General features: G+C 41.3%; 1 protein-coding gene and 1 long non-coding RNA gene across 12 annotated transcripts in view; one reads left to right on the top strand and one right to left on the bottom strand.

The window, feature by feature from the left end:
- Positions 1-2,166, top strand: part of ERG (ETS transcription factor ERG) — a 112,927-nt gene extending 110,761 nt beyond the window's left edge. For all 11 annotated transcript variants that reach the window (XM_083438700.1, XM_083438704.1, XM_083438701.1 and 8 more), the window contains one exon: positions 237-2,166. In XM_083438700.1, coding sequence (XP_083294826.1) covers positions 237-757 — 521 coding nt within the window. In that variant the 3' untranslated portion in view covers positions 758-2,166. The remainder of the gene's footprint in view (positions 1-236) is intronic.
- Positions 2,167-5,053: 2,887 nt separating this feature from the next.
- Positions 5,054-6,475, bottom strand: LOC310676755. The gene is made up of 2 exons (XR_014510720.1): positions 6,151-6,475; positions 5,054-5,237 (listed from the first exon to the last, which is right to left on the bottom strand). It is a non-coding gene; the product is annotated as an uncharacterized lncRNA (long non-coding RNA).
- Positions 6,476-13,074: the final 6,599 nt, after the last annotated feature.

Here is a 13,074-nt window from a genome sequence, read left to right as displayed (position 1 = left end):
CTGTGTTAATCTTACTGTGCAAAATTTGTTCAGATTTCTCTGGTCTTCATAAGTAAAGAAAACAGTATATTATAACATGGCCTACAGAACCTGATTAAATGTTCCAGTTTGATTTTGATAGATAAGCAGTCCTTCAAATACTTTCTCACCAGAATCTGGCACAGCTGAAAATACAAAGCTAAATGTTTTCCATCCATTACTCAATTCATTTTTCCTATTTTTCCTCCTGCCCACAGGAAGTGGGCAGATACAGCTATGGCAGTTCTTGCTGGAGCTTCTGTCAGATAGCTCCAATTCCAATTGTATCACCTGGGAGGGCACAAATGGAGAGTTCAAGATGACTGACCCTGATGAAGTAGCCCGACGCTGGGGGGAGAGGAAGAGCAAACCCAACATGAACTATGACAAGCTCAGCCGTGCTCTCCGTTACTACTACGACAAAAATATAATGACTAAAGTCCATGGTAAGCGTTACGCCTACAAGTTTGACTTCCATGGGATTGCTCAAGCTCTCCAGCCACATCCTCCAGAATCATCCATGTACAAATATCCATCAGACCTGCCCTACATGAGCTCCTACCATGCACATCCCCAGAAAATGAACTTTGTTGCTCCCCATGCTCCAGCCTTGCCTGTCACTTCCTCCAACTTTTTTGCCGGACCCACTCCATACTGGAATTCACCAGCTGGAAGTATCTATCCTAACACTAGGCTCCCGGCAACCCACATGCCTTCTCACCTTGGCACTTACTACTAAAGGAAGAAACAAAATAAGAAGAGGACATTTCTCCAAGGAACACAATGAATTGTAATGAATTTTATTGGAGGATATGAGAAAAAAAGTGCCTAAAAGACATGACAAGGTTGACTGGGACCAAAAAATGCCATATACAAATGCTTTTTTTTTTCTTAAAAAAAAGGATTACAGGAGAGTATTAAAGAAATTTAAAGATGCTATTATGTAAATTGTATGTTGACATTGAACTTACACATCAAACAATGAAATACTGTTCTAGGTAGAAAAGTATGTAATGACAAACTATAAAATGGGTTTCAGGAAAAGTTTATAAGCTTTAACGTCACGATTGATATGCTAATGCATATTGGGACTCTACTACAGCAATATAAGGATAATTCTGTTACAGACTAGGATACTACCTGCATTTTTTAAAAAAACAAAAACAAAAACAAACCTACAGAACAGTGTCATAAATATTTGTTTCTCAGTGCAGCAGTTTCAGCTGGGATGAACTTAGATACATTCCATTATTAAGAGAGAGGGATCAGCTATTTCAAAACTGTGAAGACAATGCAAGCTTTACAATTCCTTGACAGTGTTAAAGAGCTCTGAGCCAAATATTGGGACTGAGAATGTGCTGAAGGGCAAGTGTGTGATTGTAGACAAAAGGGCACAACACACCAGGAAGTCCTCTAGTGCAAGTTCTACTAAAATGAACTGGACCTGCACAAGAGCCCCTGGGTCGGATACGTGAAGTGGAAAGGGGTAAGGGAAGGAAAGAGTCATAAGAGTGAAGGAGAAGACATTTCCTGTAGATATAGGGGAAACTGAAAACTGGACAGTGTTTGAACTATGAAGAATTACTTGTTTGGACTTGAGAAATATTCTGTTGACTATTATGCCATTTCCAGTATTATCAAAGAAAAGACTTGATTTTTTATTAAGTCTAAGAAGGGGAAAGTTGTAGTATCAGAGTATGCATCTCTTTATAAAAATGTAAAACTGGAATTGTCTGATATTTAAAAGTGACGCTTAGGACCTCATTCTTCTAAAGGGAATTTGTTTTCTACTGGCTGAAGGTAAGAGGCAATCCCCAGTTGCCAAAGTCTGAAATCATATAGATATTTTTGTTAGGCAGCGCCAGTTTTTCTTTTCCGAGTCGCGAACGCTGTGCGTTTGTCAGAATGAAATATACAAGTCAACGTTGTTGTTTTTTTCTTTTTATATAATAATTATATAACTTATGCATTTATACACTACGAGTTGATCTCGGCCAACCAAAGACACAGAAAGGGACAATCAGAAATATTGTGGCCTTGAATTTTAACTCTGTATGCTTCATGTTTACATTATGAACTTAACTAGTACTTAGAAAGCAGAATGTATGTAATAAAATAAGCTTGGCCTAGCATGGCAATTCAGATTGACACTGTAGTCTGCATTTTTGTGACTTTGGTGCCAGCTGTGTTTTGTTCAAAATGCAATTTCCTTTTTTATTATCTTCAAAAGTGTTATAAATGTGGGCAGTCTTGGGAAAGCTAAATACTTGCACATACTAAAGGATAAGGAAAAGGGGACACATTACTGTATCGGCCTGAATATAAGCCTCACTTTCCCCCCCAAATTCTGACTGTGAAAAGTTAAAGTGCGTCTTAAATCCACAACCTTACAAAAATTGGCTCCTTTTGGGCCACTCATCCTTCCGCCGCCTCCCGCCTCTCACAAGGGCAGCACAGGAGCCGCGGTTGAGTGAGATGCTGTGCTGCGCTGTGCCTCTCCCAACCGTGGCTCCTATGCCTGATCTTGTGATTGGCAGAGGCTGCTTGTTCTTCCTCCTCTGCTGCTGCCACCACCAGGTTTGTGGTGTGGTGAACTGGCTTATACTCGAGTCAATGTTTTCCCAGTTTTTTCGTGCTAGAATTAGGTGCCTCGGCTTATATCTGGGTTGGCTTATACTTGAGTATATACAGTAATTTGCTTGTGGAAAAGAGATATATACCAGCACGTTCATTTTTGGAAGTGGAGCTCTAAAGATCCTCTTGTGTCTCCCTCCTTCAGACTGCTTTGTTATATTGTTCCCTTTTGGAGTCCTATAAAAGAACTTTATGCCTCTCCTCCTGGCCATATTCATGGCCAGTTCCATTTCATTCTGCTGCCATGGCTCTAGCCTTGCAACGGGTCCCTCCCACTGCCAAGCATGCAAGCTGCCACAGCCATGTGTTATATGGAGTTTCTAAGAGCCCATATAGAGTCATTTTGTAGGTTCTCTATCGGTAGGAGAAAATAACAGGGGCCAACCAGAGAATATTGAGAAGCAAAGCAGCAGGTAAGCATGATCTTTATTAAACTGTTGCAACAGGGTCCCCCGCCCACCCCATGCAGGGAGGGAGTAGAGGAACCCCAAACATTGGTGTGCATGCTCATATATAGACATTTGAAATTGCCTCCCCTGTAGCTCAAGACCACCCCCCAAAACATCATACATACATCACTGAAGGGTGATGTATTCTGGTACAGCAGAAAATCTGTGTGCCAGGATAACTGATAATGGTCACTGATTGCTTTTACCTGGGCATCCTGGCCATGCTTTTGTGATGGTAAATACTCAGTTCCTGAATCCAGGTCACAGGCTCACCCTATTCATATACAGGTATGCCCTTAAGACAGGATTTGTGAGCAAAGAGACAATGGGGAGGCTTTCCCATTTCCTTCTTCCTTGCAGAGAAACATTCGAGGTCAATTTGGGAGAGCCAAAATGGTTTCAAGATTGCTCTCCTGTACTATTTCAGACACATAGTTTATATTCTTATGTATGTGCCTTGTAAATTTATGAACATTTATATATATGAGATCTTAGAATTCCTATAACACGTACCATTAGACATCTTCTGTCAGACCTTGTAGAATGGGCACCTGGAAGATGCATCAAGCTGAACACTGAGAAACAGGGACTGCAGGGTAAAGGTAAGAGAGTTGAGGAAAAGCTTTGAGGCTGATGAAGGGGAAGAAAAGGGAGGACTCGCATAAACTGTCTGCAACATCATTTGTTGTAGGTTGTTAATAAACCTTTGGCTACTATCACCCTCAGAACATATTTTCATTGCTGCTTGACCTACACTGTACTGTGCCTGTCTCATTTATTTTGATGATGCATCTCATAACTTTGCTACTATCACTTTGAAGCTGATCATGTTTGAGAGTGAATCTCCAATCAAATTAAATTTGGGGTCAGGGCTGTTATCAGGAGTCAGCATTGTCATGGCCATACTGGGATCCACTACTGAGCTCTAGAAACCATCCCCTGACAAGCATTGCTGCTGCTACTTCTGACTTTTACTGTATGTTCACCTGCCCCCTCCAGGTGTGCAAGCAGTGATGAGAACAAGGAAGAGGAGGAACATTAAAATGTCTCCAAGAAAATAGGCTAGAGCACCATATTGGCCCAAATATAAGCCACATTCCCCCTCCCCCCAAATTCTGATTGTGAAAAGTTAAAGTGTAATAGTAATGTTGTTTAGTCATTTAGTCGTGTCCGACTCTTCGTGACTCCATGGACCAGAGCACGCCAGGCACTTCTGTCTTCCACTGCCTCCCGCAGTTTGGTCAAACTCATGCTGGTAGCTTCGAAGACACTATCCAACCATCTGGTCCTCTGTCGTCCCCTTCTCCAACATCAGGGTCTTTTCCAGGGAGTCTTCTCTTCTTCTCATGAGGTGGCCAAAGTATTGGAGCCTCAGCTTCATGATCTGCCCTTCCAGTGAGCACTCAGGGCTGATTTCCTTAAGAATGGATAGGTTTGATCTTCTTGCAGTCCATCTCAGCCTTATTTACATCAATCTTAGTAACATTGTTAAGTGACTCCCCCGTATCCCCCTGGTTGTATTTCAGTGTATATCATTTTAACAGTTTTTCAAAACCAATGTTCTTATAAAATTAACTTAATCACTTAACATCTTTCTTTCAAATTTGGCATTAAACATATTAATTAATAACATTACATATTTAAATCCTAAGCCTATCTGATATTTGCAAGCTTTTCCAATTAAGTTAACTTAACATATTTAACTAAATAGTCTTTAAATTTCATCCATTCCTCCTGGTAATCCTCCTCCTTCTGGTCACGGACTCTTCCAGTCAGGTCGGCTAGCTCCGAAAAATCCATCATCTTCATCTGCCTGGCTTCCACTGTTGGTATTTCTTGTGTTTTCCAATTCTTCGCTAGCAAAATTCTTGCTGCAGTTGTGTCATACAAAAATAATATAACGTATTTTGGGGGCAATTCCAAACCTGTTATTCCAAGAAGAAAGGTCTCTGGTTTCTTAATAAATGTATATTTCAATATTTTTTTCAATTCATGTATGTTCAGGATTGGGTTGGGAGATGTGTAGCTCAATAAGGGCTCATCCACACTCCTGTTTGTTCCATGATTTCTAGACACTGGTCTGAGAGGTTTTTCTTTTGTCCTGCCACTTTCCTGGGGAATGCCTGCTGGTTACATCTGAATTGGAACAAACAACAACTGTGTTTCATGAGACAAATGGAAGAAATCACAGGACAGTGTTATACGGTTGTATAAATAAGAAGTCTCCAACATAAATATGATAGCTAAAGTTGTGTGAACTGACGAGATTGCATGAAGATTTCAGTGCTGCTGTTTTTTTTTCCTTAAAAAAGCTATGCCCTATTTCTGTTTCTTGCTGCTTTGGAAATATTTTCTACAAAATTTTTATTATCATTTCCATCAACATTTTGTGTTACAATTTGCGCTAGAAATTCTATTGCAAGTAGAAGAGCTGTAAAGTAATTTGGTGGTAAATGATTACTTCATTCCCAAAGAGGAACAAGCAATCCAAAAAGGGTTCTGAACAGCAGTCTTTTTGTTTCTCTGAGCTTCTCAGCAATTATGACTTTTATTGTGATACACACACACACACACACACACACACACAGAGAGAGAGAGAGAGAGAGAGAGAGAGAGAGAGAGAGAGAGATGCTTTGTCACCACTGTCAGTAAATGATGTGGTTCATTTTCATTTTAATTTTTCACCAATCAGGTATAAAGAGTTCATTCCATTGGTCTTTTCTAGCAATCAGAGAGAATTTTACTATGTATCAAATATTAGCTTTCTACCTGGTGGGGTAACCTAACCATTTTGATACAATTTGCCAGATCAAATAGGCTTTTTTTCAATGTAGGTCAGTCTTTTACTGTTAAAGTGGCATAATAGCGCTTGAAACATATGGTGTAGATTTGACCTTAAATTACTGGCTCACCTTTTCTCCAGTAAAATAAACAACAGGGGAGAGAGCAGGCAAAGATGTAAAGGCTATTATCTATGATAGTTCAGTGTCTTTGCTTCAAAACATTTCTAAATACAGCTTAAAATTTTTTTTAGCTTGTAAAGGCTTACCTAACCTGTTCTTCATTCTCCACCTTTTTCTTCAAGGAGGTGAGATCAACTGACAGACTTGACTAGATGTCTAAATGGTTGTGTGGAAAGAGTCCTCTGTGGAAAGAGCTCTTTGTGTACTTGTTTTAGACTATCTATTGAAAGTTTTCAGCTTCCCTTGTTGAAGTACAGGGCCAAGTTGTAGTCTTTCTCTACTGCCTGCTGCTTGCTTAGGAGTTTCTGAGCAAGTGACAAGTTTCATGCCTTAATGGTGTCACACAACAGTTCCGACACACAAAGTATCCTTCAGGCCAGCTCCATCTTTCGGAAGCACCACCACAGTGCACAACACCCCACAAGGCCTTGTGCTAAACCACCCATCTAAAGAGATCCATACACTTTCTCTGCCGAGGCTGAGGAGAGCATTGTAAAGCTACTTGAGCATGACAGCTGAATATGGCTTAGGGCTGCTTCCGGGATTCGCCTACCTAATGAAGCTGCCTTCAGGGTGGTGGTGTTGTTGTCGTTTAGTCGTGTCCGACTCTTTGTGACCCCATGGACCAGAGCACGCCAGGCACTTCTGTCTTTCACTGCCTCCTGCAGCTTGGTCAAACTCATGTTGGTAGCTTCGAGAACACTGTCCAAACATCTTGTCCTCTGCCGTCCCCTTCTCCTTGTGCCCTCCATCTTTCCCAACATCAGGGTCTTTTCCAGGGAGTCTTCTCTTCTTATGAGGTGGCCAAAGTATTGGAGCCTCAGCTTCAGGATCTGTCCTTCCAGTGAGCACTCAGGGCTGATTTCCTTAAGAATGGATAGGTTTGATCTTCTTGCAGTCCATGGGACTCTCAAGAGTCTCCTCCAGCACCATAATTCAAAAGCATCAATTCTTCAGCGATCAGCCTTCTTTATGGTCCAGCTCTCACTTCCATACATCACTACACATCAGGGTAGAAGTGAATAGAGACTATTGGCTGCCTTATTACAAGGCTCTTGCCACCTGCTTGGCTGCTCTCTGTCATTAGGGAAGGGGCAGGATGCCCTCAGAAGTGTGTGTACTGCCATCTGCTTACAGAGAGAATAGTTCATTGGTCCCTAGGTGTGCAGGTAGGAGAAAATGCATTTGCTCCCCACCCCACCCCACCCAATTTTAAACTGTTGAAGACATAGTTGCATCCTGGAACCTGGAACTGTCTCTGTCTTCTAGCTCACCTTCTTCTCACTGCTATGGATAGAGGTAAATAGGCATGTTGAGACAATTCCTTACACTTCTCTAGGTGCCGGCAGCCACTTATTCTTCCAGCTTCAAATAGCATAGCTGCCCAGGTAATTCCATTGATGTGTGGGCAGTCCTGATGGATGCTGTGCCCTCGCATTGATTTGATCTTACTAAGAGTAATTCTTGGAAGCGCTTGAGGAATGCTCATAGCTCAGAGTGCATGGTTTGCATGTTGGAGTCTCAAATTCAAACCTCCCCCCCCCCCCGCCCGACATCTCAGTGCAGGCAATAGGCACCACCAGGCAAACCAATGCTTTATTATCAGGAAGCTTCTGATGATATGATGGTGCTGAGGGGTAGAAATCTGCTGGGGTGAGATCTAACCCCTTCCCCCCTAATAAATTTCATACCTTGAGTGTACACACAATCTCTCCAGAACCATTACTTAGGGTGGACAGTGGTAGACCTCCATTTTGGGGACCACTTCTCAACCAGCAACGAAGTCAGGGTAACCACTGTTCTCTTCTTCAGTGGGGCTGTTCTACGACAGATCACCACACCTTTACAACATCTGTGCTACTGACTGTCAAACTTGGGGATTGTTGAAACATACACAACAAAAAATCAACCAGAGTTGTGCTAGACTCTAGAGTCTACTAGACCCCCAAAATTTAAGCAATATGGACTAAAATTGTTTCTTGGGTACCCTCCAGAATTAGGGTCCCTTAAGCTTAAGCTTCATTAGTTTTATAGTAGATCCGCCCTGGGGGTGAATATGGGTTTCAAATATATGGAAGCATTGGGGCTCCACTTCTGTGCTTGGAAGAGAGAGGGCCTTCAGAATTAATGATATGGGAATCAGCAGGCACAAGAAGTTGAGTTATCCCAGGTCTGATTAGCTGTCCTTCTTGACCAACATTAACACCCCTGGCAGGTCGCAGCTCTCCCATATCTCAGGCAGAACTCATCCCCATAACCATTTACCTGGAGCTGGCGGTTGAATCGTGGACCTTCTGCATGCAAGTAATGTGTTCTAATGAACAGTAAATGGGCCTGTGCTTTCTTCCCAAAATTGCTTTCTTCAGTTTGTATGACAGAAAGTCCCTCTGAACCAGCCATGTTTCTCATGCCTTTGTTGTGGGGTGGGAGGAAGGCTTCCTAAAGTCTTCTGCTCAGTACATTATACATATTATAAGCCGTTGCCTACAGTGATATGGTGCATTAAATTACGGTAAACTGTCTATGGATATTCCACTTTATGCCAACAGATGGCACTAGAATTCATTAGGAAAAAGACTGACTGAAGATCTTGCTTGAGGAACAAATTCATTTTTATGTGTCTCTTCAGCTTCCTTCCTATTTACTTACTTTAGCTCCTGCAATTCAGGCAACCAAATAGTTCAGCTAAGTACAATTTATTTTATGTTGCTGTGAAACATTGTTCACCATGGGCGAGAAATGTACCCAATAATATGTCTCCCCTGCCCTGCAACAATCACTAATTTGATTATGACATATTTTGCCCTAATTCTTCTTCTTCTTTTAAAGAAATGCCTAAAATGTAAATGCCCCATAATAAGGTGAGAACAGGACAGCGAGGACATGGAAATAATTCATGTTATATAATTTATACATATTATGCGAAAAGAACTGATTTTCTACAGCCTCAGAAATCTTTGGTGTCCCCCCCCCCCAAAAAAACCCCAGTGTAGTATTTATGAACACACAATATTAATCTACTGAGAATGTGCTGCATTTTTAAAAGTTCTTTAAATGAAGAGAAACAGAAAAACTGTTCAGTTTTCAAGGCATCTTTAAGCACTTACATATAGCACTAACAGCAGAATCCTATTTGTCTACTCAGAAGTTAGTCCCATTAAGTTTAATGGAACTTACACTCAAGTAATTCTTCATAGGATCGAGACCTGGATCAACAGGCTTTCAGTTGCTACCTGCTCATTCATTTTCAATCCCGCCATATGCTTGAGTCATTTTCAAATTCTATTATAACAACCTATAAGTTCACATGAAGCAATTGGATTTGTGGCAGCTCAGTGTCCTCAGGGAAAGTATGTAGGAAAGCAAATATCCCTTGCCTTTTTTTGTTCCATATCTCTTTCATGAAGACAAATCTTTCTTTCGTGCCCCAGCACCACCGATTTCTGCCATGAAACTGATTCTGGACTGGTGATGACTGTTCCTGAGTAAGTGACCCAATTGTAACCAAATAGCTTATACTACAACACCAAGTATTGCTCAGTCACAAGGCTGATGTGGTGATGGGGTCATCAAATTGCATATGAATCACTTTGGTTTTCCTGGAAAGCCTCTGTAAAAATCTCCCTGGAAGAAATATCCCCTGATATACCCATATCATTAGAGACAGGAATAACTCAATCAATCAATCAATCTCCTTTGTTGGCATAGAAAAGTGCATCGTATACATGGATCAGAACATGACACAGTTAATGAAATATAGTAGGAGATACTTTAGGATAAAACTGGCCAGACATTGTGAGGTATGAAAATGGCTCTTAGGACCTATGGTGATGTAATTTCATAGTGTCACTCAAAAATCTTGCCATATTCTCAGCATTGTCATTACTACAATTGTTCAGCAGATAAGACACACCGCACTGTGATTCTAACTATTAACTCCCATTTCATGAACCCCCTGTCAACGAAACTGATCCAGCTCGAGCCATGAACTTCATGGTGGGCAACCGCACCACTGGCGATTATTCATCTTTGGCAGGAATAACTAATGCAATATGAATACAAACAGCAGCTCACCTGAAGAAATGTGAAGCCTACAAAATTTAAAAAATAAACATATACTTGTCTATGAGCAGGTCTGCCCCTGCCCCGCACAAACATTGACTCTTCCCAGCTCTTATTTTAAAGTGTTTTATTGCAGGTTTTAAATCTTTGCAGGCTTCCATAATTTCCTATTAAGCATTTGATAATTCAACAGGAGACACTCCCTAGGGGACTCAGCTAGACTGGTAAAGAAAAGGCAATTTATATGCATTGTACATGCAATATAACATTGTGCCACCAGATGGCGATGTAGAGTTCCATTTTTCTCTACCTGTTCTCCCTGTTTAAATTTACAAAGCTTTAAACTGAAACATTTCTTTGATGTGTCTGGCTCCAGCCCATGATAGGTTAATAGCTCTAGTGATGCGCTATCATGTATTGTATATAGAGCATCACTGTAATTTGTAGAAAGTATAATGTTTACACTCTGTAATAGTTCTTATATTTTTTTTCATTTCTTTCAATGGAACACACTGAGCATAAACAACTTTAGCCAGGTTGGGGCAATTATATTTTTATTTACAGTACAGAGCTCTGAATTATAATGGACCCAATCCAGCCAAAGTTATCCATGGTGTGAATGTCTCATTCAAACAAATGATGCAAGTTTATCACAAACCCCTTTGCTTTCATTGAGACTTTCAGCACAACTCCATGCATGTCTACTCAGAAGCAACTCCCATTGAGTTTAATGGAACCTACAGACAAGTGAGTGGTACAGGATTCATGATGACAAACTTCAGCTGGATCGGGGCCTTTTAATGTATGTGTGTGTTTAAAAATATCTAAACACCAGGTGGTGCTTTGAATTAGAACATTAGTTCTCAATTCTGGAGTCCTGCGTTAGAGCTCATTTTAAAATGATCACGGATTACCATAATACTTGTCCCTGGTTTTAAGATATAGTCACTTATTCTGATTCATCTCAGCTTTATAGACCATAATCCCTTATACACTCTGCCAAAGATACCAGAATCCCACTCCACAGCAACTCAGACTAGGGCTTTCAGTATGGTTGCCCCTGTTCTGTGAAATATCATTCCTATAGATATCACTATCTGTACTCTCCAGAAACAATCAAGGACATTTTTTCTTTAATTTGGCTTTCTTTGGTTTTGTTTTAAATGTATCTGCTGTTTTTTGTTTGTTTCAACTGATGTGGGATTTTATTTTATTTATTTCTGCTGTTTTTACTGTACGTTGCCTTGAGATGCATGTGTGGAAGGCAATGAACTCATTAATATAATCATAAGTAAAATGAGGTGCTGCTCTTCACATCTACCACCCCACCCCTCTTCCTGTGCCCCCTCCCATTTTGGGCCCAAGTTGTTTAGGACTTTGTGAATTAACACAAGAACCTTGAACCAAGAAGCAAATTGGCAACCACAGTAGCTCTCTCAGCAGTGGATTAATACGTTCCCAATAATCTGCTTCTGTGAGCAGTGTGGCTGTTGTCAGGAATGATGAAAGTCCAACATTTCTGAAGAGCTTTGCATTGGCTACCCTGGTGTAGACTATACTGAGCAAAGCAAAGCAATGGTCTGGAAGAAAATGTCCTGCTTAAGCTGGTTCAGCCAGTTCTTGTGTCTTTCTGCCAGCAGAGGGGATGTTTTTACATGACCTCATGGGGTTCATTGCCAACGCAGTGTTGATACAATAGCACCAAATGGGCCAATTGTAAGTGTTGGCCTTGGCCATCTATCAGAGAATAGGGGTATTTTTATCCCACGGATTGTCTGCCCTGCACATTTGCAAAGTACAAATATTTAGTAAGTGGAATTCTTCCCAATCTGCCTATGGTTGTTAGTTCAGAATAAAAGCTACCAGTTTGATCCTCCAAAACAGCAAATGTAAGCCTAATTGGCATCCTGATGTTTAATCGTAAGACTTCTGGCAGAGTCGCTGTCTCTGCAATGCCAGGACAACAACTTGTTTTATGGTGCTCTGCTGCTGTTGCAGATGATTTATCTGAGTGGTTTTCAAGTGTCTACATTCAGCTTGGGAACCTTACATCTATTATAGACTAGACAGGGATCTTGAGCACATTCTAGAGCAAGGGTGGCTAAGCTCTGCCCCTCCAGATGCAGTTCAACTGTCTCTCCCATCATTGCTGACCATTGGCCATGCTGGCTGGGCTGGTGAGAGCTGAAACCAAATGAAATCTGGTTGATACCACATTGGCTACCCCTGGTCTATGCTGACTGACAATGGTTCTCCAGGTCTCTAGTCTTTTCTAGCCCTAAATGGAGAATTGACCCTAGCTCGTCCAACAGGCAACGTATGGCTCTGCCAGTCTGCTGCAACTCTTCACTGGTGGCCCAGACACTGTGATAATCAACAAAACATTGATCCAACTCAGCTAGTATATTAAAAGGGTAGGTGGAATAGTGAGCAGTTCGGGATCAATGTGTGCCATATGTCAGGCATATGATCTTGCTTTAATTAAGACAGCACAAGTTCCATACAGATCAAATGCTAGTATGTGTTCCTATGTTAGTACTTTTGGAAAATACGTACGCTCTTGGAAATTTTTTTTGCAAACAAGCACCATATGTGGCTGATTGGAAGTGGTGGAGATTGGGGAAAGAGAAAAGACACAATGTACACAAAAAGGCATAGTCTTAGAAGTCCTAAGCATTTTCCTAGAGAAGAGGATGCTGCTAATGGCACAAGAACCCTGTGTCCTCCAATGCTAACTCAAAACCAAAGCCTGCTCAGCCATCCTCTATCCACTTACCTGGGAGTAAGTTCCACTAAACACAAAGGCCCGGATTCAATTAACCCAGTGTGCTAATGGAAGACAGCACAAGGACTCCTTTCCCATATCTCTTCCCTCCATGTGTTCTCATGTCTGCCCCAAATTCACCCTGGAGAACCCCCAGAACAACATGGAGGAGAGGGGTGATGGT

This window comes from Podarcis tiliguerta (genome assembly GCF_965153285.1).
Source record: "Podarcis tiliguerta genome assembly, chromosome: 4".
Lineage (NCBI taxonomy): Eukaryota > Metazoa > Chordata > Lepidosauria > Squamata > Lacertidae > Podarcis > Podarcis tiliguerta.
The sequence above is the reverse complement of the archived record's forward strand: the minus strand, read 5'-3'. Positions and strand labels throughout refer to the sequence as shown.